This window comes from Triturus cristatus, chromosome 1_2, assembly GCF_964204655.1.
Source record: "Triturus cristatus chromosome 1_2, aTriCri1.1, whole genome shotgun sequence".
Lineage (NCBI taxonomy): Eukaryota > Metazoa > Chordata > Amphibia > Caudata > Salamandridae > Triturus > Triturus cristatus.
The window spans coordinates 993,917,082-993,940,417 of record NC_140580.1 but is presented as its reverse complement, the minus strand read 5'-3'; the positions used below and the strand labels follow the sequence as shown (position 1 = coordinate 993,940,417).

Here is a 23,336-nt window from a genome sequence, read left to right as displayed (position 1 = left end):
GCATTGGGTTAATAAGATCCACTATGAAGGATGTTTGATGTACATACCATGCGCCAGAAAAAGGCCTGGATAGGCATATCTGTTGCAGAAGAAACTATTTTATACATACACTGCCCCACTTGTGACAGGAATAACATTTGGTGAAGATATTTGACCAATTGGAAAACATGGAATAAAATTCAATGAAATATGGATTAATTGTGGAGTGCTGTGGTGAACTGATTATTGAGTAAGCTGTGCGTCCGGAAGGAGTGAAATGTTGCTCCAATTCTCTGATGTATCTATGTACACTGTTTGTGCCTTCACATCCTGTTCTTTTGTCGTATCCAGAGGTGCAGGTCACCTCAAAAGTAATGAGTAAAATACAAAGTAAGACTAAGCACAAGGAAGATTACTGCCAAGCAACCCGGCCATTTATCAACCACAGAAGGTGGATGGGCTGAGTCCACTCAGCTGGGATACTAACCTGAGACTGCTAGTTGCATTCACAAGAGCAAGCATTGACTGGCATGTCAAAAAGATTTACAGGGCGCACATGTCAGTGTCTGGCGCCATCTAGTGGTTTTTGACAAATTGGCCGTTATAAATAAATAGAAAAGGGTTGCTTGAGCACGGAGTATTAAAAGATTTGACAGTCTCAGATTGAGAGGAGATGTTTTTATCCTGCACTGATAATATCAAGAGAGGTCTGCAAACATGACTTCAAGGATGACTTTAAGGTCTGCCCCACCATGTCCAGGAAATAAAGGTGTTTTCTGGAGAAAAGGGCTTGAATGATGGGAGGAGTGTACAGTTCTAAGAATAAATGTTTGAAGGGTACTTACACTCATTCAAGCACAAAGTATGGTGTTGGGAAATTGGAACAATCAAATGTTATTAAAAAAAACAGGCACAAACAATATTGTATATGTTCCACCAGGGAGATAAGTGTCCAAATGATGCACCTGCAAGAAGTTCACTATACGATGATGTGGCTGTAAATGAGCACAGGGCATCTGAATGGGGAGTAGGTCTCAGAAAAAGATGAATGCGAGGACCACCACAGGAAATAGAATTGGGGGTGGCTTTACTACATCGCTCCCAGGACGTTCACTTTCTCACTGTCCCTCTAATCCAAGGTGTGCGGCGCACAAGGTTTTTTTTGCCTTTGCAAATTACGCCAGGTAGAACCTTGTGGAAATTGCAGGGGGAGAAATAGTTGCAAAGATGGAAAATAGCAAACAACTTGTCTTCCAATATTTATTCACGTTAAGGTTTAACAATCCACCGATAAAAGCAGCTCTAAATAGACAATATTACCTTGCTTTTTTGTGATGTTCTATTTCAAACAGACGAGAGCAGAGACAGTACAGGAAGTAGAGAAAATTCACACATTGCTAAATATACGGTACTGTAAATAGAATATAAGAGAAAACTGAGAATTCACCTAAGGAAAGACAAGAATCACATAGGTATAGTGCATGAAACCACAGCTACTATATATTTCTGTCAGATAATAATTTCCTTTCGCTATTCTGATCAAACACCTCACAGGTGAGATACCTGCAGAGATGTCCAGATTTCTCCACCATGAAACAATGTGTTGTCAATGTCGTGCACCTCATGGCACTGTGTACAACTCGTCTCTGTGGTGAGCATGTTACAGTGTCCTGCAATGACTTACTGACTCCTGCGAGGCTGAGGTTACACTTTGGGTAGGCCGGCTCCTTGGGCGCTGCAAACTCCCAGTGGGTGCAACCGCAGTGGTCCATGATACTCGTTTGGGCGCATGTCCTCTTACAGGCCTTGGGAGAAAGGAAAACAGGTCTTAATATAATATGGCGCTCAGAGATATCCTACATGCCAATAATGGCACCAAAGCCCTGGCTATAAATAGTACTTTGATAATTACTCCACCCTTGCCCCACCCACCCCCACCCGCAATATATCCTTGGAGAAATTTACCAGCTGAAAACAGACAATATAATGCAATACGTAGGGGGTATGGTGCTGAAAACAATACCTTCCTCATTTTGCTGAACAAAATTCTGAATCGGAGGTATTTACCATATCAATTAAATACCGCATCCCTTTGCCCACTAATATTTAAAGGGATGCACTATTTTCTTTTCTTTTTTTGCAACCATCACAATGTTCAATGGAGGATTTTGTAGCTTGGCTAAGATTGCAAAAATGTATGATTTGCCTTTTTGTGTAAAAATTGTGAATTTACAACATTATGATTTTTTGACTATTTATATCACAGAAGGTAACCTTATGGAACCAATATAGCATAAATTTGCCAATATGCATAGAAAAACTCAGCAAAATGTACACTTCCAGATAAAAAATGCTGAACACATTTTTTGCTTTGGTTGGTTTTAGCAAGAGTGACATTTTTCACTCAGTGAGGTGAAAGTTACCAAAGAAAACTTCACACAGTAAAAGTGGAAAGGTTTTCCAAACTTAAAGGACAAGATTCACGGAACTTCTTAAAACATTGCCAAGCCCCAAAAAAATCCTTCCACATCCTCACTATGTTCGCAATTGGCATCTTTTACATGTGTGTTCCCCAAACACAATTCCATTCGGAAAGATTCTAGATTTCTTTCTTCTTAACTTTTTAGAAGAGCAAGGGAAGAGACGGCCTTTGCATTTGGAAATGTATTAAAATAAATAAAAAGTTGATGCAGCATTGAGGTTGGAGAATACAAACAAAAAAAAGTCAGGTTAACGAGAACATTTTTGTTTTGGGTGGGAGCTAAAAGTATGACAGGTAGACCTGTGTACTGAAAATAATTACACAAGATGAATTGTGAAGCTTTAAACAACTTTCATCTCATGTGGAGCTGATGTAACTCATAGCTATGCGGTCTTGCCAGTAGACGTTTTCTGAGGGATGGTTATTACAGCATAGTATGAGCAGAAAAAAGTTCCAATGAAAAAGGCATTTCAGAATCGGAGTTGTTTAATCTGTGTTTTTGCAATCCACACAATTGTTAGGGCCTCGTGTAGGCCTCGGCGATAGTCCGCATTCCCTCCATCTTGCCAGAGGTCATGAACACCAGGCCCTTGCCAGAAGACTGTCCGCCGCATTTACAGACCTCCGCTTCCTGGTGTTCACCTCTCTGATATAAAAGGAGCTGCTGTGGAGGTGGCTCACTTCACAGCAGTGAAGCTCGCCAGGCAGGCGCCATGTTTCAAACAAACACAAGGAGATGATGAATGGAGCGCTGAAACTTTTCAGACACTCACCCCCAGTCACAGATCTGGGTTGAATCCTTCATCATTCTTTAGCTCACTTCGCCACCCCAGTTCAGACACAGCTATATGCAAATCACTCTTGACACTGTGCCTAATGGGAACAGTACAGCCTAACTGCCAAGCCATGTCTTCTCTGGACCCGAAACAAGCATCCAGGGACCGGTTTCGGGGCAACACCCCTCATCAGCCAGGCTAGCTTGAATCCAGTGGCAAAGTGAGCAAGGGACCCATGTCTGGGCATACCCTGCCAACTTAGGCCAAACAAAGCAAACACAAGGAGATGATGGACGGAGTGATGAAACTTTACAGACACTCACCCCCAGTCAATCAATCAATCAATCAATCAGTGACACTTATAGAGCGCGCTACATACCCGTAGGGTCTCAAGGCGCTGGGGGAGGGGGGGTGCCGCTACTGCTCGAACAGCCAGGTCTTCAGCTTCTTCCTGAAGGAGAGGTGGTCTTGGGTCAGGCGCAGGTCGGCCGGGAGGGAGTTCCAGGTCTTGGCGGCCAGGTAGGAGAAGGACCTTCCTCCTGTAGTCGCTCTTCGGATGCGGGGGACGGCGGCGAGGGCGTGGTTGGCTGATCGGAGGTGGCGTTTGGGAGCGTAGAAGTTGATCCGGCTGTTGAGGTAGCTCGGGCCTTGGTCGTGTAGGGCTTTGTGTGCGTGGGTGAGGAGGCGGAAGGTGATTCTTTTGTTGACGGGGAGCCAGTGAAGGTCTCTCAGATGTCCGGAGATGTGGCTGGTTCGTGGGATGTCGAGGATGAGTCTGGCTGAGGCGTTCTGGATCCGCTGGAGTCTCTTCTGGAGCTTGGCGGTGGTACCGGCGTAGAGGGCGTTGCCGTAGTCCAGTCGGCTGGTGACGAGGGCCTGGGTGACGGTCTTCCTGGTCTCGGTGGGGATCCACCAGAAGATCTTCCGTAGCATGCGTAGGATGTTGAAGCACGCCGAGGAGACGTTGTTGACATGCCTGGTCATGGAGAGGGAGGAGTCCAGGATGAAGCCCAGGTTGCGTGCATGGTCTGTCGGTTTGGGTGTGGTGCCCAGGGCGGGAGGCCACCAGGAGTCGTCCCAGGCGGAGGGTGAAGAGCCCAGGATGAGGACCTCCGTCTTGTCAGAGTTCAGTTTCAGGCGGCTGGTCGTCATCCACTCGGCTACCTCTTTCATCCCTTCGTGTAGGTTGGCTCTGGCGGTGGCGGGGTCGTTGGTCAGGGAGAGGATCAGCTGGGTGTCGTCGGCGTAGGAGATTATGCTGAGGTTGTGTTGGCGTGCGATGGCCGCGAGGGGGCTCATGTAGACGTTGAAGAGGGTGGGGCTCAGAGAGGATCCTTGAGGGACGCCGCAGGTGACTTCGGAGGCCTCTGACTTGTACGGTGGTAGGCGGACTCTCTGAGTTCTTCCGTCGAGGAAGGAGATGATCCATTCCAGCACCTTGTCCTGGATTCCGATGTTGCTGAGGCGCTGTACTAGGGTGCGGTGGCAGACAGTGTCGAATGCCGCGGAGAGGTCTAGGAGGATGAGGGCCGCTGTTTCTCCGTTGTCCATCAGGGCTCGGATGTCATCGGTGGCGGCGATGAGGGCGGTCTCGGTGCTGTGATTGGCTCGGAAGCCGGACTGTGAGGGGTCGAGGGATCCATTCGTCTCGAGGAAGGCGGCCATCTGCTTGTTGACGGTCTTCTCGATGACTTTGGCTGGAAACGGGAGGAGCGAGATGGGGCGGTAGTTCTTGAGTTCGGTGGGGTCTGCTGTTGGTTTTTTGAGTAGAGCGCTGAGTTTGGCGTGCTTCCAGCTCTCAGGGAAGGTGGCGGTGTCGAAGGATGTGTTGATGATGTCTCGCAGGTGGGGTGCGATGACAGCGTCGGCCTTGTTGAAGACGTGGTGAGGGCAGGGGTCGGTTGGTGATCCGGAGTGGATGGAGTTCATCGTGCGGATGGTGTCTTCGGTGCTGATCGGGGTCCAGGCGTGGAGGGTGGTGGTGGGGGGTGGTTGTTCGGTCATGGTGTGCGTTGGTTGGTTGTTGAAGCTGTTGTGTATGTCCGCGATCTTGTTGTGGAAGTATGAAGCGAGGGAGTTGCAGAGGTCTTGCGATGGGGTGATGTCGTTGTTTCCTGCGCTGGGGTTGGATAGCTCTTTCACGATGTTGAAGAGTTCCTTGCTGTTGTGTGCGTTGTTGTCCAGCCGGTCCTTGAATGCAGTTTTCTTGGCGGCGCGGATCAGCTGGTGGTGCTTCCGAGTGGCCCGCTTGAGGGTGGTCCTGTTGTCCGGTGTAGGTTCCCTTCTCCAGACTTTCTCGAGGGCTCGGCAGTTCTTCTTGGAGCTCTTGAGTTCGTCGGTGAACCACGGGGCTTTCTTGCTGCCGGGTCTGCTGGGCGGGGTCCTCAGCGGGGCGAGCTCGTCCGCGCAGTTGCTGATCCACTTCGTGAGGTTGTCGGCGGCCTGGCTGGGGTTCGCTGAGCTGGCAGGAGGGTGCTGGCTCAGGGAGGTGGCGAGCTGGTCTGCTGTGATCTTGTTCCAGCTTCTGCGGGCGGCCTGTTGCTGGTGGTGGTGGGTCGTCGTTCTCTTGAAGGTGAAGTGGACGCAGCTGTGGTCCGTCCATTGAAGCTCTGTGGCGTGGCTGAAGTTGATGTCTGTGCTGGAGGAGAAGACTGCGTCGAGTGTGTGTCCGGCGAGGTGGGTGGGGGTGGACACCAGCTGCTTGAGTCCAAGATTGGCGAGGTTGTCGAGCAGGGTGCTGGTGTTGCGGTCGTTGTTGTTCTCCAGATGGAAGTTGAGGTCTCCCAGGAGGATGTAGTCAGCGGAGGGGAGGGCATGCGGGCTGACGAAGTCGGCGATGTCCTCGCTGAATGGGGTGCGTGGTCCCGGGGGTCGGTAGATCAGGGTGCCTCTGAGGGTGGTGTTCGGGTTGGTGTGGATCTGGATCTGGGTTGAATCCATCATCTTTCTGTAGCTTTGTTCGCCACCCCAGTTCAGACACAGCTATATGCAAATCAGTCTTGACCAAGTTCTTCATGGGAACAGCACAGCCCACACTACCAAGCCATGTCTTCCCTGGACCGGCACCAAGCATCCAGGGACCGATTTCAGGGTAACACCCCTCATCAGCCAGGCTAGCTTGAATCCAGTGACAAAGTGAGCAAGGGACCCACGTCTGGGCATACCCTGCCAACTTAGGGCGAACAAAGCGAACGCAAGGAGATGATGGACGGAGTGCTGAGACTTTTCAGACACTCACACTCACACTCAGACACAGATGTGGGTTGCATCCATTATCATTCTTTAGTTCACTTCGCCACCCTAGTTCAGACACAGTTATGTGCAAATCAGTCTTGACCCTGTGCCTCATGGGAACCGTCTAGCCTGAACTGCCAAGTTCAGGGAAGACCTGCCTTGGCAGTTCAGTTGTTTTCTTCACAGCCCCCTTCTCATGGACATGTAGACCAGTAAGAGAGTCCTAATTTGCTGTGTCTCACTTCTCTTCTCTGTTTTAGAGGTGTTTCCCCTAGGAACGTTTAGGAATGTGTCAGTGCTTTATGCCCGACAGTAAGATGACACAAAGTCAATTCAGGGACAACAACAGGAAGATGGTTCATGGGTTATTTATCCTTTGTAGGTGCAGGCAGCAGGAAATCCAAAATGTCAGACACAGCTGCTAGCAAGGTCATAAATCACAGCTGAGGGTCAGTTACATCGCATAAATTCAAGGCTGAAGGCATTAGTAAAGTTATCAGCTATGTGATCTCAACTAGTTGATGTTGCCTGGGGCAATGACACTGAAATGAAGTGTGACCAATGAGCAATCTCCAATTTAGTTTTCTGAGGCTTGATCATTACTTGCCATAGTTTGTGTGGCATGAGATAATCTTCTTCTGATACCCCTGAAGTTATTTAGGACCTCCATCATTGTCAGGCCCTTATTTGCAAGAGAACTCAGCACAGGGATATTGCACAAGCATCCTAAACAGCATTACCTTTTTCCTAAAGGATAGGCTGGGGATGATGAACGCAGCATGGTAACATAAAGGAAGACCAGTATGGAGGAAGGGAAATTTAAGCACTGAAAATAGACCATCAGCTCTTGCAAAGAAAACATGTCCCATCTGTTGTTGCTACAGCGCAACCCTGGAAGGACAGGCACACCAAGAGATTCAAGACTGGAAGGTCTTTAAAGAGATGGGAATTCCAGAAAGAAATAAGAAACAACAAACAGAACTAGACAAAGGAGATGTAGAGCAGAAGAAAGGATTTGAACAGTGCTTACCCCAAGGTAAGCTTTAGCTAAGAAGGGAAAAAACACAGATATGTCGTGGTGAAAAATTCATACAGACAAAAAGTGCAAATACATTTTCCCATTTTCCTCCAGGACAGAGGTACTTTGCAAGTCAGGGAAAGGTAATTACCAAAAGCTCAAACTGGTGGAATATCCAAGATTTGCCTTAAGCCATGATCTCTCTATGGGATTGTGGCAGCCGGTGACTCACTGTTTTTCTCCTGGTGGCATCTGGGCCTTGGGTTACATTTGCGGATGCATCCATCTCAGTTTTGTTGTCTTTTTTTTCCTCCTCCACTTATCTTCCCCAAGCATCCTCGGTCCTCCTTGCCCACTCTATCAACGCTGGTCCTCCTTGCACCTCTTCTCTCCTCTGCATCCTTTCCACCTCTATTCAGCTTCTTTGCACCTCATCCACATCCTCTCAACCTCTACTGGTCCACTTCACATCTACTCTTTCCTCTGTGGCCTCTACTCTGTAGCTGGTCGATCAGTGTCTTCTCCCGCTGATGCACCTCACATCTTCTACCTCAATCAATCAATCAAAGCATTTATATAGCGCACTACTCACCCAGAGGGTCTCAAGGCGCTGGGGGAGGGGGGTCCGCTACTGCTCGAACAGCCAGGTCTTGAGTTGCTTCCTGAAGGCGAGGTGGTCCTGGGTCAGGCGGAGGTGGGTCGGGAGGGAGTTCCATGTCTTGGCGGCGAGGTAGGAGAAGGACCGACCCCCTGTGGTGGCTCTTCGGATGCGGGGGACGGCGGCGAGGGCGTGGCCGGTCGATCGAAGCTGGCGTTTGGGAGCGTAGAAGTTGAGGCGGCTGTTGAGGTATCCTGGGCCTTGGTTGTGTAGGGGTTTGTGTGCGTGGGTGAGGAGTCGGAAGGTGATTCTCTTGTTGACCGGGAGCCAGTGCAGGTCTCTCAGGTGTCCGGAGATGTGGCTGCGACGGGGGATGTCCAGGATGAGTCGTGCTGAGGCGTTCTGGATCCGCTGGAGTCTCTTCTGGAGTTTGGCGGTGGTTCCGGCGTAGAGGGAGTTGCCGTAGTCCATACGGCTGGTGACGAGGGCCTGGGTGACCGTCTTCCTGGTCTCGGTGGGGATCCACCGGAAGATCTTACGTAGCATGCGCAGGATGTTGAAGCACGACGAGGAGACGGCGTTGACTTGTCTGGTCATGGAGAGGGAGGAGTCCAGGATGAAGCCCAGGTTGCGTGCGTGGTCTGTTGGTTTGGGTGCGCTGCCTAGGGCGGGGGGCCACCAGGAGTCATCCCAGGCAAAGGGTGAGGATCCCAGGATGAGGACTTCCGTCTTGTCCGAGTTCAGTTTCAGGCGGCTGTTCATCATCCATTCGGCTACCTCTTTCATCCCTTCATGAAGGTTGGCTCTGGCGGTGGCGGGGTCGTTGGTGAGGGAGAGAATCAGCTGGGTGTCGTCGGCGTAGGAGATGATGTTGAGGTTGTGCTGGTGTGCGATGTCTGCGAGGGGGCTCATGTAGACGTTGAAGAGGGTTGGACTGAGCGAGGAGCCTTGAGGAACGCCGCAGATGACTTCGGTGGCTTCAGATCTGAACGGGGGAAGGCGGACTCTCTATGTCCTTCCGGCGAGGAAGGAGATGATCCACTCCAGTGCCTTCTCCTGGATTCCGACGTTGCTGAGTCGCTGCACTAGTGTACGGTGGCAGACAGTGTCGAAGGCCGCGGAGAGGTCTAGGAGGATGAGGGTTGCTGTTTCTCCGTTGTCAAGCAGTGCTCGGATGTCATCGGTGGCTGCGATCAGGGCGGTCTCGGTGCTGTGGTTGGCCCGGAAGCCAGACTGCGAGAGGTCGAGGGAACCATTCGTCTCGAGGAAGGCGGCCAGCTGCTTGTTGACGGTCTTCTCGATGACTTTTGCAGGAAACGGGAGCAGCGAGATGGGGCGGTAGTTCTTGAGGTCGGTGGGGTCGGCTGATGGCTTCTTTAGTAGAGCGCTGAGTTCGGCGTGCTTCCAGCTCTCCGGGAAGGTAGCGGTGTCGAAGGAGGTGTTGATGATGTACCGCAGGTGGGGTGCGATGACAGCGTCGGCCTTGTTGAAGATGTGGTGAGGGCAGGGGTCGGTAGGAGATCCGGAGTGGATGGAGTTCATCGTGCGGACGGTGTCTTCGGTGCTGATCGGTGTCCAGGCGCGGAGGGTGGTGGTGGGGGGTGGTGGTTCGGTCGTGGCGTGCGTCGGTTGAGTGCTGAAGCTGTTGTGTATGTCCGCGATCTTGTTGTGGAAGTAGGAGGCGAGGGAGTTGCAGAGGTCTTGCGAAGGGGTGATGTCGTTGTTTCTGGCGTTGGGGTTGGAGAGCTCTTTAACGATGTTGAAGAGTTCCTTGCTGTTGTGTGCGTTGTTGTCCAGTCGTTCCTTGAATGCGGTTTTCTTGGTGGCGTGGATGAGTTGGTGGTGTTTTCGGGTGGCGAGCTTGAGGGCAGTCATGATGTCCGGTGTTGGGTCTCTGCGCCATGTTCTCTCGAGGGCTCGGCAGTTCTTCTTGGAGCTCTTGAGTTCGTCGGTGAACCATGGGGCTTTCTTGCTACCGGGTCTGCTAGGCGGGGTCTTCAGAGGGGCGAGGTCATCTGCGCAGTTGCTGATCCACTTCGCGAGGTTGGTGGCCGCCTGGCTTGGGTTCGTTGCGCTGGTGGGAGGGTTCATGCTCAGGGAGGTCGCGAGCTGGTCGGCTGTGATCTTGTTCCAGCTTCTGCGTGCAACCTGTTGCTGGTGGTGGTGGATCGTGGTCCTTCTGAAGCTGAAGTGGACGCAGCTGTGGTCCGTCCAGTAGAGTCCGGTGGCGTGGCTGAAGGCGATGTCCTTGCTGGATGAGAAGACTGGGTCGAGTGTGTGTCCGGCGTAGTGGGTGGGGGTGGTGACCAGCTGCTTGAGTCCCAGGTTTGCGAGGTTGTCCAGCAGGGTGGTGGTGTTGTGGTCGTTGTTGTTCTCCAGGTGGAAGTTGAGGTGCCCGAGGAGGATGTAGTCAGAAGAGAGGAGGGCGTGCGGGCTGATGAAGTCGGCGATGTCGTCACTGAATTGTGTGCGTGGTCCCGGGGGTCTGTAGATGAGGGTGCCTCTGAGGGTGGTCTTGGGGTTGATGTGGACCTGGAAGTGCAGGTGCTCGGCGGGTGCGAGGGTGTCGTCGGTGTTGGTCGTGATGCGGATGGTGTTCCTGTGGATGATGGCGATGCCTCCTCCGGTCTGGTTGATGCGGTCCCTTCGGATGATCTTGTAGCCGTCTGGGATGGCGATGGCGATGTCGGGCGCTGAAGAGGCGTTCATCCAGGTTTCCGTGAGGAAGGCGACGTCTGGTGAGGTTGTGTCGAGCAGGTTCCAGAGCTCGATGGCGTGTCTGTGGATGGAGCGGGTGTTGAGCAGGATGCATTTCAGGTGGCTGCTGCTGTTGCTCGTCTTGGTCTTGGTTGGTGCTGGAGTAGTGCTGGTCCGAATGCAGGTGAACTTGCAGGCGTTGCAGCAGAAGGGTCCGTGGGTGCGTCTCGGGGTGGCTCGGTAGCATCCTGGGATTCGGCCGGCGTTGAGTGCGTTGAGGGTGGCGGCGGCGTCGTACGCCCGGTGGGTGGCCTGGGGTCTGCGGGGGCCAGGGGTCCTGGCGCTGGGCGCGGGCCAGGCGCGGACGGGCTCAGACAGGCTTACCTTTGGCGCACCTTCGGTGCTCAGTCGGCGCTCCCGCTGCACGCGTCCGCTGCGCGGTCGCTCTGGGGGCGTCATAAGAAGGGGGACGAGAGGGCGGGTCAGCTGGGCGGCGGGAGCGGCTCGGCCAATGGGCTGGTGGTGGGCGGGGCCTGTGGCGAGCTGCGGCGGGAAACTGGCGAGCGGGCGGCTCTGCTGAGGCTGGGCCGCTCGGGGGGCCAGGGGGGCGTCTGCGTCTGAAAAAGGCGGCAAGGCTGGCAGGCAGGAGCAGGAGGCGGCAGGAGGAGCAAGGGGGTGACCCGGCCTGGTGAGAGGCGCAGCGGACACTCCCGAGCACTCCTTGCTGTCCCCTAAAGAAGGGGGACGAGAGGGCGGGTCAGCTGGGCGGAGGGAGCGGCTTGGCCAATGGGCCGGTAGTGGGCGGGGCCTGTGGCGAGCTGCGGCGGGAAACTGGTGAGCGGGCGGCTCTGCTGAGGCTGGGCCGCTCGGGGGGCCAGAGGGGCGTCTGCGTCTGAAAAAGGCGGCAAGGCTGGCAGGCAGGAGCAGGAGGCGGCAGGAGGAGCAAGGGGGTGACCCGGCCTGGTGAGAGGCGCAGCGGTCACTCCCGAGTACTCCTTGCTGTCCCCTAAAGAAGGGGGACGAGAGGGCGGGTCAGCTGGGTGGCGGGAGCGGCTCGGCCAATGGGCCGGTGGTGGGCGGGGCCTGTGGCGAGCTGCGGCGGGAAACTGGCGAGCGGGCGGCTCTGCTGAGGCTGGGTCGCTCGGGGGGCCAGGGGGGCGTCTGCGTCTGAAAAAGGCGGCAAGGCTGGCAGGCAGGAGCAGGAGGAGCAAGGGGGTGACCCGGCCTGGTGAGAGGCGCAGCGGTCACTCCTTCCCCACTCCATGATTAGCTCTTTACTCCAGGTTTCTCACCACTTGCTCTTTGTGGGTGGTTTTCTTGTAGTTCAGCAGCTGCCAGACATCCTGCATTGGTGCAACCCTTGTGCCAAAGTCATTGATCTAGTTGTTACAAAGTCCTGCTCTTTTTCCTAGGGCCATCCTCATTACTGTGCAAGAGGCAAACAGAATAAAAGGTTCGCAAATTCCCTTAGCAGAGTTAGGGGTTTCAGTAAGTCTACATGTTCACTCAAGGGCCCGGCACCGAGTCCTCAGTTTGAAAAAGAATAAGTGCCAGGGCCCAAAGTCTTCATCAGAAACCCAGCAATGGTGCTGCTGATGGGTGGAGTTGCAGAATACCAGCTGCGTCTAATGTTGATTTTACCCCATGCCCCTTTTATCTACTATCCTACACTTCCTGCCACTTTCTCTCACTCTTGAAAGTTCTTTTTCATCCCTTCTATATCTTTTTGTTACTGTTTTTCTGTCTTTTCTTACTCTTCCCTTTCCCCTTTTCTGTTTGTCTCTCTTGTTATGGATCAAAATCTCATGTTGAAAAATAAGTCCCGGGCCACCTAAAAAGAGTACTGTGGGTCCCACCTTAAACCGCCTCAAATGAATCACTGCTGTCACCTCTCCTTACTTCGATCTGTGTCCTCCCTGATTTGTTTGGAAAGTCTTGTCCTTTTGGGCTTCTTAACCACCTTGCGGTATTTCTTGCTTTGTCTGTTACAAGGATGTTTTTTGTTGTCTGTCCTTGATTTCCTCCATTGTCATTTGACATTATAGCTGATGCGTTTGTTCAAAGCAGAGCATAGAAAGAAGCACCTTTACTTTCCATGATGTGAGAGCAGAGGCAGAGTTATGTATTATTAAAAGATATCAGCTCTCAGGGTGCAGATGCACTTTTGATGCACAAAGACCCTCCAGGTAGGCCGGTATCTCTATAATGTCTCCTTTGCCACATTTCTAAATGTCCAACCTTAACCTGAATGTGTAAATGTTATCACTCCTTGTGGCCTTCACTGACCTTACGGGCTGTCAGTCCACCCAGCAGGATATAAAGGACTCCCTTGATACACAATAAGAAAAGAGTAAAAGGGGTCAAAAGAGGAGTGAACTAAAGAGGTATCACAGGCCAGGTTGCTCTGTAGCCGGTGCTTGCGCACCACCTCTGATGTACCATGCCCATTCTTTCTGCTGTGTGGAGTGTATCAATCTTCCCGATCCTCCTTTATTGCTGCTGTTTTTTTTAATAGAAACTATTTTTATTTTAATAACAACAATGCAAATTACAACTGCTCGTTCTGAAATATACTTTGCAAACAAAGTGCAGTTCATTTTCCATTTGCCTTGTCCCTTTCCACCCACTGCATACCAGCGTTCGGGTGTGACCATGTCCAGCTTTAGCCCTGCAGGCCATGGTAGGCCCCCATTTCCTCTATATGGCCTCGAATTTACGAAGGCAACCCCTAGTAGTGTATGTTACCTCCTCCAATTGGCCGCACCAGGCCATGCCCTTAATCCAGACTGTCAGAGATGGGGCCGCTGATGAGTTCCACTGTCTAGCAATATCCCTTGTGGCTGCCACAGTTCCCAGCCCCACCAGCGCCCTGTCCCCTCTGGGTCCTCCCACAGCAGCCAGTATGCAATGCTGCTGATTCAACATGTTCACTACTTCAAGGATAACTAATGCAGGGATAAAGGGCCCACTCTTTCACTGGGAAAGGTCACTTAACAATCCACACCTTCACCGGGGCAGTCATCTTTATACCTACATATCAGGTTAGCTGCACGAAGGGCACAGGCTCCATTCTTTCATTTTCTGATATCACATTCTCTATTTGTGGTTGTGTTTTTTCCGATTGTTCTTTTATTTTTCTGTTTCCTTTTAAACCATAACTTTGTTTCAATATTTCTACACTACTGACTTATTTTTGTCGCGTCTTTGTTTCTGTTGCTGCACATGACTTCGATCTAAGGCTCTAATTTGGGACACTAACTTCAGAGAGTCAATCTCAAAAACATATCCGCGTTGCTAGAATTTCAAATAGAAATGCAGTTGAGATTCGCTTATTTGCACTGCAATGAGTGCCACGGAGATTTGGGGTATTTCAGGAGCACTTGAGGAATGCTGGGTCCAGCAGAATGCAGGAGACCTGACATCAGTGTCAGTGTGAGGGAGAGAGTTAATCAAGCGAGAAGCCTCCCTGGATTCTCTTTATAGTTTTTAACCTCTTCTGTACGCTGAGGGTTATTCTCTGTGCAATTCTTTTACACTACTTGCATTTTTCCACAGTTACATCATTGACACCAGTGAACTCCCTCTCATTCTGGGTAAATGTTTACAGTCTTTACACAGCTCTGACCCTCCCCCCTGATAACTCCTTTCTGCTCCTCCCCACCCACTCCTTTCAGCTGTTCTAAAGTCCCTGTCAGGCATAAACCTTAGTGCCCTTTGTAATCTTGTCCTTCCATTTACTAGTGCTGGAATCTAAACATTGGAATTCCCAACCTCCATTGTATTTAAACTCCACCATAAAACTCTCTCCCACTTGAAGCTTTTAGTCAAACTAGATTGTGTTGTCCCTGCCATCGTTTTTATTGCTAAACTGGTTTTTATATTTTTTTTTCTTTTCAGGATCTTTCTTATCCAGTGTGCCTAATAAAAATGTTTTTCAGGTTCTGTATTTTGAAATTACTATATTTAGCGAACCACAATCATTTTATCCTAATTATGCAGCCAGGGCTTCGCGGTGAATGTCAATAAAGAGCCCTGTTACTATTAACAATTTCAGATCACTTCTCATCTCTTTGTGATGACACATGGGAAAATAGAATAATCTGTAAACACAATTGTTTTTTATAAGGGTTGGGCGAACAACCCAGCTGAGCTAAACCTTTGAGAAAAACTTAATGAAACCTGGTTTAGAAGCGAGCTACTCCAACAGGACATGTTTGTTGCGAAATTAGGTTTCCTAAGCATTGTGAGATTGTGAAGGTCAAATCAGAGACGTTTTAAGGCATGTGCAAAGTGGGGTCTGCCCCATGGCCCCAGCTTTTTAGGGGGCCCCCTGATAAAGCCAGCTCTGTTTTTTCACAGAGTCTTGCCCTAATGACCTTAAGTAATTCTTAAACAGATTGACTTAAATACCGTTTTCTTTTGTTTTATTTTTGATGTTGGTGATGAGTGAGTGTCTATTGGAGAATTTGTTTTGACAGAGAAATGTGTTTGTTACATGCAACATCCATAAATATAGTTTCTTTTGCATCAAATGATGACCGCACATATGAGAAATGGGAGAGTGTCACAGAGGTTATTTTCAATAATATCAGTGCGCTGCTGTTGTGTTACAATAGTGAAAACACACATCACTATCACTATCCCTAAATATTAGATGTAAACACATTTAGAATATGGACGAGTGTGCCTGTGTTCTGTCAGTGGCTCGGCCAAAGAGGGCATGAAAGAGCTAAAGTTGGATCATAAATTGAACACTGATCTTAATGGGGGCCCCCAAAATATGCTTGGCCCTCAAAATCCTTTGGATGTCCCTATTCAAGGTGTTTAAGACACATCAATTTAACATGTAAATATGGTTAAAATCCAATGCCTGTCTGATTGTAGTATATGAATATTGTTCATGTAAATGTCCTTAACAGTAATGCATTCATACAAAGCTATATTCTGCAACTGCCAGCTGTCAGTAATCCGGGCTACCCAAAGGCACCATTTGGGTTGTTACTTTCATTAACCTGTCGCCGTTGGTTTAAAGGGTAGCCATTTTCCTTCTTCAACCCCTGACCTTGTGAGGCCATCTGTGAACCTCACCAGTGTCCAGATGTTTTTTGCCCATGTTTGACTTTGGTGGCGTAGTCTAGAAGTGTATATATACTTTTACCTCTCGTGTGTACCCTGCGGCATATTTGTCCCGGTAGAAATTCCTGATGTTCTCTCCATCTGTACAGTGGCTGCTGTAGGGCGACTTCAGCCTAGTGATGTGAACCTGAAAGAAAGGAATATGCTGCATTAGCGTGCTGCTTCTTTTAGCACATTTGTGTATGTGCCTCACCTTTGAGCTGGACCAGGGAAATTTACTTCATACAAAAATGGAATGGAAGACGCTGACTACGCTGTGATGTTAGAAGCCCGGAGCACTCCATTAATTTCAATGGAGCTCCCAGCATTCCATTGTTCTAATTTGTATTAAAACCTTGGAATGTGGAGCACTCCACTGCATACAATGGACTGCTCCGAGCTTCTTTGGGCCAATAAAAGCCCACAAAGGAACATTCCAATGTTGTTTTACAAAGGCCTCACGGAGCCCGAGGGGATTTAAACCCCTTCGGACTCTGAGAGTCCTTTGTTTTATTTGTGAGAACATTCTGCGCTCTAGTGGCAGAATGTTGTAATAGCCTTATAGCCGTCCGTAGCTGGGCTATACCGGCCATTTAAGTCCTGCTCCCTTTAACGCTTGAGCAGGCCTTTAATGGCCAGTATAGCCCGCTACGGCAAGCTATAAGGCTGTATTATTCATGAGCTTCTCGGCTTGTGGTTTCCCGGTTGCATTTAGTGGTAAGAAAACAACTTTTTTTTTATGATGGTGGAGCCTCCGCTGATTGTGCTGTTGGAAACGATTGACCTAGTGGCATGTCCCCCTTTGGTCCACTGGACCACTGTGGTGGTGACTCCTCCTTATTTAAGTTGAGGCTACTGCCATTGGTTTTCCCTGTCTGTCTGCCATGTGAATCATGCCACTAGATTCAAGCTAGTCTGGCTGATATGGGCGTTACCCCGAAAACGGTCCAAGGATGCTTGTTTCCGGTCCAGGGAAGTCCTGGCTTGGCAGTTCGGGTTGGACTGTTCCCATGAGGAACAGGGGCAAGACTGATTTGCATATGGCTGGATCTGAACTGGAGTGGCAAAGTGAGCTAAAGAATGATGATGGATTAAACCCAGATCTGTGACTGGGGATGAGTATCTGAAAAGTTTCAGCACTCCGTCCATCATCTTCTTGTGTTTGCTTTGTTCACCCTAAGTTGGCAGGGTATGCCCAGGCGTGGGTCCCTTGCTCACTTTGCCACTGTATTCAAGCTAGCCTGGCTGATAAGGGCTGTTACCCCGAAACTGGTCCCAGGATGCTTGTTCCCAGTCCAGGGAAAACCTGGCTTGGCAGTTCGTGCTGTACTGTTCCCATGAGGCACAGGGTCAAGACTGATTTGCATATGGCTGGGTCTAAACTGGGGTGGCGAAGTGAGCTAATTAACGATGATGGATTCAACCCATATCTGTGACAGGGGTGAGTGTCTGAAAAGTTTCAGCTCTCCGTCCATCATTTCCTTGTGTTTGCTATGTGAATCATGGCGGACATGGGCAGGGAAAACAAACAATGGCTCAACGAGCAAGGAGAAAACTTCTAGTACCTCGTGACCACTGTTACCTTGTTTTTCAGAAACACCCCCTTGTTTAGGGGTTGCTTCTGAAAATCAAAATAACATACAAAGTGAGCCAAAAAAGCATTGCAGCGTCTTGTGACGAAAGTGCATTTGATAATGCGGCGATTGCACATTTGGCACACGGATTGCTTGCTGCCAGGCAGGCAGGCAGGCAGGCAGGCAGGCAGGGATCTCTAAATAAGGTGTGAGTCCTCTGTCCAAGGGAAGGTAGTGGGGCTTGAGGCCAGGGCTCCTGTTGACCTGCCAGGCAGGCAGTTAACCCACCTGTCTCTAACTGACACCCTTACTTTTTGAGATGTTATGAGTTATAGGTAAATGCCACACCCTTTCTGATTTACTTTCAGTGATTCTTTCAGGTTTCGTTCTGCTTAGATGTATGTTCATTTGCTCAGTGTCAGAAGTCCATTCAGCTGATTCTGTTTTATGGTATAATTTTATTTATTTATAATTTATTTCTACTGTTGAAAATACCCCAAAATAGGAAAGTGAATTTTTGATTTCAATATGTATCCAAATGTGTGTTTGTTATAATAAATGGCGGTTGCTTCTTGATTGTTGCTTCTAAGGCCCTCACTACGAGTACCTCGGAATCAGAGGAAATTATTAATATTAATACCTTTATAATTATAAGTTTAATAATTAATATATACTATTAAACATAAGTATTGTTCAATCGATGAAATCGAATTCCCTGGGGGTTAGAATTTAGCTAGTGAGATAATTATTGCCTATGACAAGATTTTGAGGCCTAACAGGGGTTTTGGTGCTCGCCATTTCACAGTCTGAGTGTTCTGGTAATTGCCCGTTCTTTCTCCAGAGTTAATTCCAGCAGGTTTAATCTGTCGAAATTTAACTCAGATGGTCGGACTTTATCATACCCAGTAATTATCCAGTGTGATACATTCTGTATTACTCCTACTTCCGAACCCCTTGCAAACAGAGATTTCGGCAGGGTTCGAAATTCAACAGGCCATTTGTAATGATGGCCTAAGTAAAAAGATATATATTGGCCGTAAGTTTATGGAAAAATGACCAATATCCCCGAAGGAACATCATTTGGTTTAAAATATAACACAAAGGTTCACTATGTAGTTCTGTTCATGCCTGGGATATTTCCATACATAAGACCTTTAAAATCACAGGAAAGCATACACCCCAACCGTTCAGTGCCAACAGTAGAGAACTGCATTGGCATAACTTATGGAGCCCTTGCCCTGTTATCAAGTTAACCAAAGACCAGTTAGTGACATCAAAGAGGCGTGTATGTTTATTAACTAAGTGAGCACCATTGAGTCTGCTGTATGGATTAACCATGGAGCGCATTCTATCACTATACAACTCTATGCGTGTCTTACACAAAGGATACCAGATATTGCTGCAGAACACTGCATGTGTATCAAATAAGGAGCGCATCCTATTAGTACAGGGCACTGTGTGTGTTTTTCACAAGTGGCACATTCTACTGCTGTGGAGTGATGCATGTATATGGACCAAGAGGAGCTTCTATGTGCAACAGGCCTCTGTTTATGCATTAAATAAGGATTTCGTGCTTGGCTATAGAGCTTGGTATAGGCACATTCAGACATTGAGTATAGAACTGCTCTCGTCATTGTGTACGCTTGCTTGACCTCGCTGGTCTGTATTTCTGCGGTCAGTGCTGTTAATGCAGTCTCTAAATGTGATTTACCTTCATCATGCCAATCTCTGTTTCTGCCCCAGGTGGAATGTTCACTCCCTCGTCTTCTGGAAAGGGCATCTGCGATTGGTCATGGATCAGCAGCCGGACGCCCGCAGCATGGGTCATGTCCTGAACGTACTCAATCTGCTGGATGAAGAGTTCTAGGTGCAGTCCTGACATTAATCAGAATGGAAGAAGCAAAAATAGAACATATAGAAATTGAATATCCAGGCAGTCTTGTATGACACACACATCCCTCACATCACCAAGCCATGCTTGCAGTGTACTTGCTTAGAAGTGGGCCACGTGCAGTGCATTTGGCAGTGGGGGCCATTGTTATGCAGCTTTGAGAAAGTAGCATTATTAGAAGATTTTCTCTATCACATGCCTCAAACTGAAGTGCTTTGGCACTTAAATGATTGGAATCAAAATTACTCAACACAAATGGCATTCAAAGTATTGACCTCAACGAATGAAATGCAGATCCCTGCCTTGCTGATGTCTGATTCTGTTGCAGGTTAAACACACATCTTTGGGCCAGGAACTTATATCAATGAGCTATCTTACTGGTTAGAAAATATGTGGAAGTATGCAGCTATCCCCCATCTTTGGTAGCTCAGGTCAACAGCTTCTTTTCGGGCACTGTGGTACCCAACCTGTTTGTAACAAGCGACTGGGTAAACAAGCATTTACAATGCAACGGTCTCGGCATTTTTAAAGTTAGAGCTATTGGCATTGCTCATGACAATGCCGTTTCTTTAAATGTTTTAAAAACAAAAACATAAACAAAAATAATGTCATGAGCAATGCCACTAGCTCTAACTTTACCAATGCCGAGACCATTGCATTGTAAATGCTTGTTAAATCTCGGAGCTAGACTGCGCAAGCGCAGCCTTCGCAGCCGAGACATAAAAAGTACTCTGGAATCGTATACATTGAGGTTCAAGGTGTGTCAGCATAAAGGGGGGGGGGGGGAGTCACGAGGGGCGCAGTCTGATAGTCTAGTCAATATACATTTATCTAATAAAAAAAACTGCAACACAAAAATTTGTAAGGAAGACAACAAATGTGACAGTAAATCTGTTCTGGTTTACTTAATTGCTTACAAACAGGCTGCATTTTAAAATAGCGTATCGGGTTAAGGAACCTGCTGAAGAAAGGTTAGTGTACCCTGCTATTTCCAGGGTATAGAAACAGTATGATATCTTTGGTGGATAACTCACTAGCTGGAGAGATCTGTGTGGTTGTAGTGCAGGTTTGACTCACCCCAAAACAGTATAAGGACAATGTGCAACATGCAGGACAGTGATTTGTATTTTATGTAGATAGCTACGGGGTTACACCTTTTGTCACAGAGTCCCTTGTGTTAACTAGATTTTTAAATGTGCTATCCTTGTATTATATTTAGCACACTGAGCTATGAACAGACATCAGTGAGCTAAAAGGAAACTGCAAGCAAGAACTGTACTTTTTTCGAAATCTTTCATTACTCCGAATTGCAAAAAAGGGCGGCTCTGAGTATTAATATAGATTTTAGTATAGGCACTCGCAATCTCTATAGTCTGTAGAACCCACAGACGTTCTAAATCCTAACTTTGTGTTTCTCCTATGCATTGCCTCCTAACATGCATGAGACGAGACTCCTACACCGTGACCCTCGTTGTCTTATAGTGCAGGTATACCTCTTACATGTACACGGAGGGTTGGAAAAGTTAAAACCCGGACTCTCACTCAATCATAGTTTGTCTCTTAAGCCCTTGTGAAGAGACAGCAGGTTGAGTGTCTGTGCTTTCCTCCTAGACACTGGCATCAAGACACAAGGCACCAGCTAGCTCCTAGCCTAAAGGACCAAGAGGAGTACAGGTGGCCATGTAAGTGAGACATTTGCGTTGCAACCAGTTCAAAATGAAATAAGAAACCTCTCTCATCCACTGTGGGTTGCTGGTGTGCCCATACTTTGTGCGGTCGCTGCTGAATCTGTTCCAGTGTCTTCCAGTTACACCGGGACAACGTTTGCACATTTCCCTGTGACCGGACTGAATCCCGGATCCGGATGAATAATAGCAGCTGAGCAGGCAGGATTCTCTTATTGCATGCACTCACGGCCGCAGCGGAGAAACCAAACAAGTTTAAAGGAGTGGGGTGAAGGTGAGGGAAGATAGGTGCGTGCGCAAATGCAACGCCGGGAACGTGCCATGGTGGGCGCCTCATGCTCTAACTTATGAGAAAATAAGAAAATGCATGCCCGGCAGGCAGTGCGCGCTGTGCGGACACCAGACATCCTGTGGCAAAACACCGGTGTCGTCAGGTACAGACTCCTGCCATGCACAGCCGCGGAAAATAAAACACCGCGAGGCTGAGAAAATAACAGTCATTGTAAAGCGAGACAGAGATGGTCCTGCGGGCAGAGGACCCGCTGCCACTTGTGTGCCGGCGCTCGTGCAGGCAGGCGTCCCGGAGAGGGTGCAGTTTACTGGCAGCGCGGTGACAAGTGCACGGAGCTCCGGCTGTGTGTACAGACTGTCTAGCGCGCTCATCATCACACAGACCATCATCCTCCACCCGGAATGTGTCTGCGAGGGGGCGCTTCACCTGCGAATGTCATCATAGCTTCAAGCCAGCTTTTCTTTCTCGCAGCCGGTGTGCCAATATCCACCCACAAGTGTGTCTCGCGCCGGAGCTCGCCTCTCACTGGCAAAGGGGCAGATTTTGTAAACAACGAAGCTACTTTGGGAATGCGATCAGGTGTCTTTAAAGAGATTAGCCGTATAAATGCATGCTTCTTCCCACGCCCTGGCTCCTGTCCCACCATGCACTGGATCCCGTCCACCACCACCCCCCGGCTCCCGCACCCTCCATACCCGTACCTCTTCCTCCTCCGGCGTGTCCAAGTCCTCTCGGCCCCCGTGTCTGCCGTTCAGCTCCATGGCTTCGGTGTGAGAGCCCATTCTCCCGGCGGGATCCCTTCTGCCGCTGGCTGGAGCAGGGAGGGCGTGAGGCCTGGGCAGGCGTGGGAAGCAGCGGGCTGCAGTAGGAGGGGACGCCGCTCTGCGGGAGGGGGCGGGGGTACAGAGCGGCTGATGCCCGCGCGGCGCTGGCTGTAGTAAAAAACAGAACATCCCTAAACCACGTCTATTCCTTAAAACGGGGTTTAAAATGCATAGGGACGGAGTGCCGTACTTGCTTGATCGGAAAGCACGTCCTCAACTTGAAGCCATGTGTGCTGTGCAGTTTTTTTACGAACATTTCTCTCCAAGATTAAGTGGCGTAATGTACAATGAGTTAGGAGCTGCAAGTCCCGTCAATCAATTTAAGGTGAGGGAGCAACGCCGGGACACTACCGCCTTTCTCCGAGGCAGAGAAGAACTGCCTCGGAGAAACGCAGCCTCGGTTTCGGATTCGGGGGCGTGTTTCTTTTTCTCTCCTCTTGCCATTGGCTGGAGGAGAGAAAAACACGCCCTGCGAAAAGCAACGAAAAAACACGCCCCCCGATCCGAAAAAGACGGGGCTTCAACGGAGTGACTGGACCTCTTCTCCAGTGGCTGGCCAGCATTTAAGAGGCCAGCCAATGGAGAACAGGAGCGAAGAGGGGCGGGTGCAAGCCCCTCTTCTCAATGACATTAAATCTCCGGACTTCCGGTCTGCCGACCGGATGGTCCCGAGACCTAAAAAGGGATGTTGGCATACTGTCCCTCCCTACTCATACGGTCCATCACTACTTATACTGTCCCTCACTACTCATACTGTCCCTCACTACTCCTCTTGAGCATTATGAGTGCACCAGAACTTGCCACAGTTACCAGCTACATTTTCAGAGAGCCTGGGAGTTGTTTGGCTTGTGTGTGGGGATCTTCTTCAGGTGCTGGTATCAAGATCACCTTGTCGAATTAATACCAGTGGTTCTGTCACCAGCGTTTGATATGATTGAACCTAAAGCCTTACAAGTAACGACGAATAGGGGTGGCTGCTACAGAAGGCGGCACTCATGTGAACACTGAATCCAATCTACTCCTCCTCACATCCGGGGAAGAAGATGGAAAATATTGAGACCACCTTGTGAGGACTCCAGATAGGCTGCTCCCAGACCAGAAATAGTCCTCAAATTCGGGCAAGTCAAAACATGCATGGCTTGCTGCTTCCAGCATTAACCATCAGTCATGA

At 49.4% G+C, this 23,336-nt stretch overlaps 1 protein-coding gene across 1 annotated transcript in view; it reads right to left on the bottom strand.

Moving 5' to 3' along the window:
• LOC146868554 (epithelial sodium channel subunit gamma-like) overlaps window positions 1-23,336 on the bottom strand; it is a 211,230-nt gene that overhangs the window by 126,909 nt on the left and 60,985 nt on the right. Inside the window, exons 4-6 of the mRNA XM_085611221.1 lie at window positions 19,185-19,348; window positions 15,943-16,047; window positions 1,664-1,784 (exon numbers count right to left, since the gene is read on the bottom strand). Coding sequence (XP_085467347.1) covers window positions 1,664-1,784; window positions 15,943-16,047; window positions 19,185-19,348 — 390 coding nt within the window. The remainder of the gene's footprint in view (window positions 1-1,663; window positions 1,785-15,942; window positions 16,048-19,184; window positions 19,349-23,336) is intronic.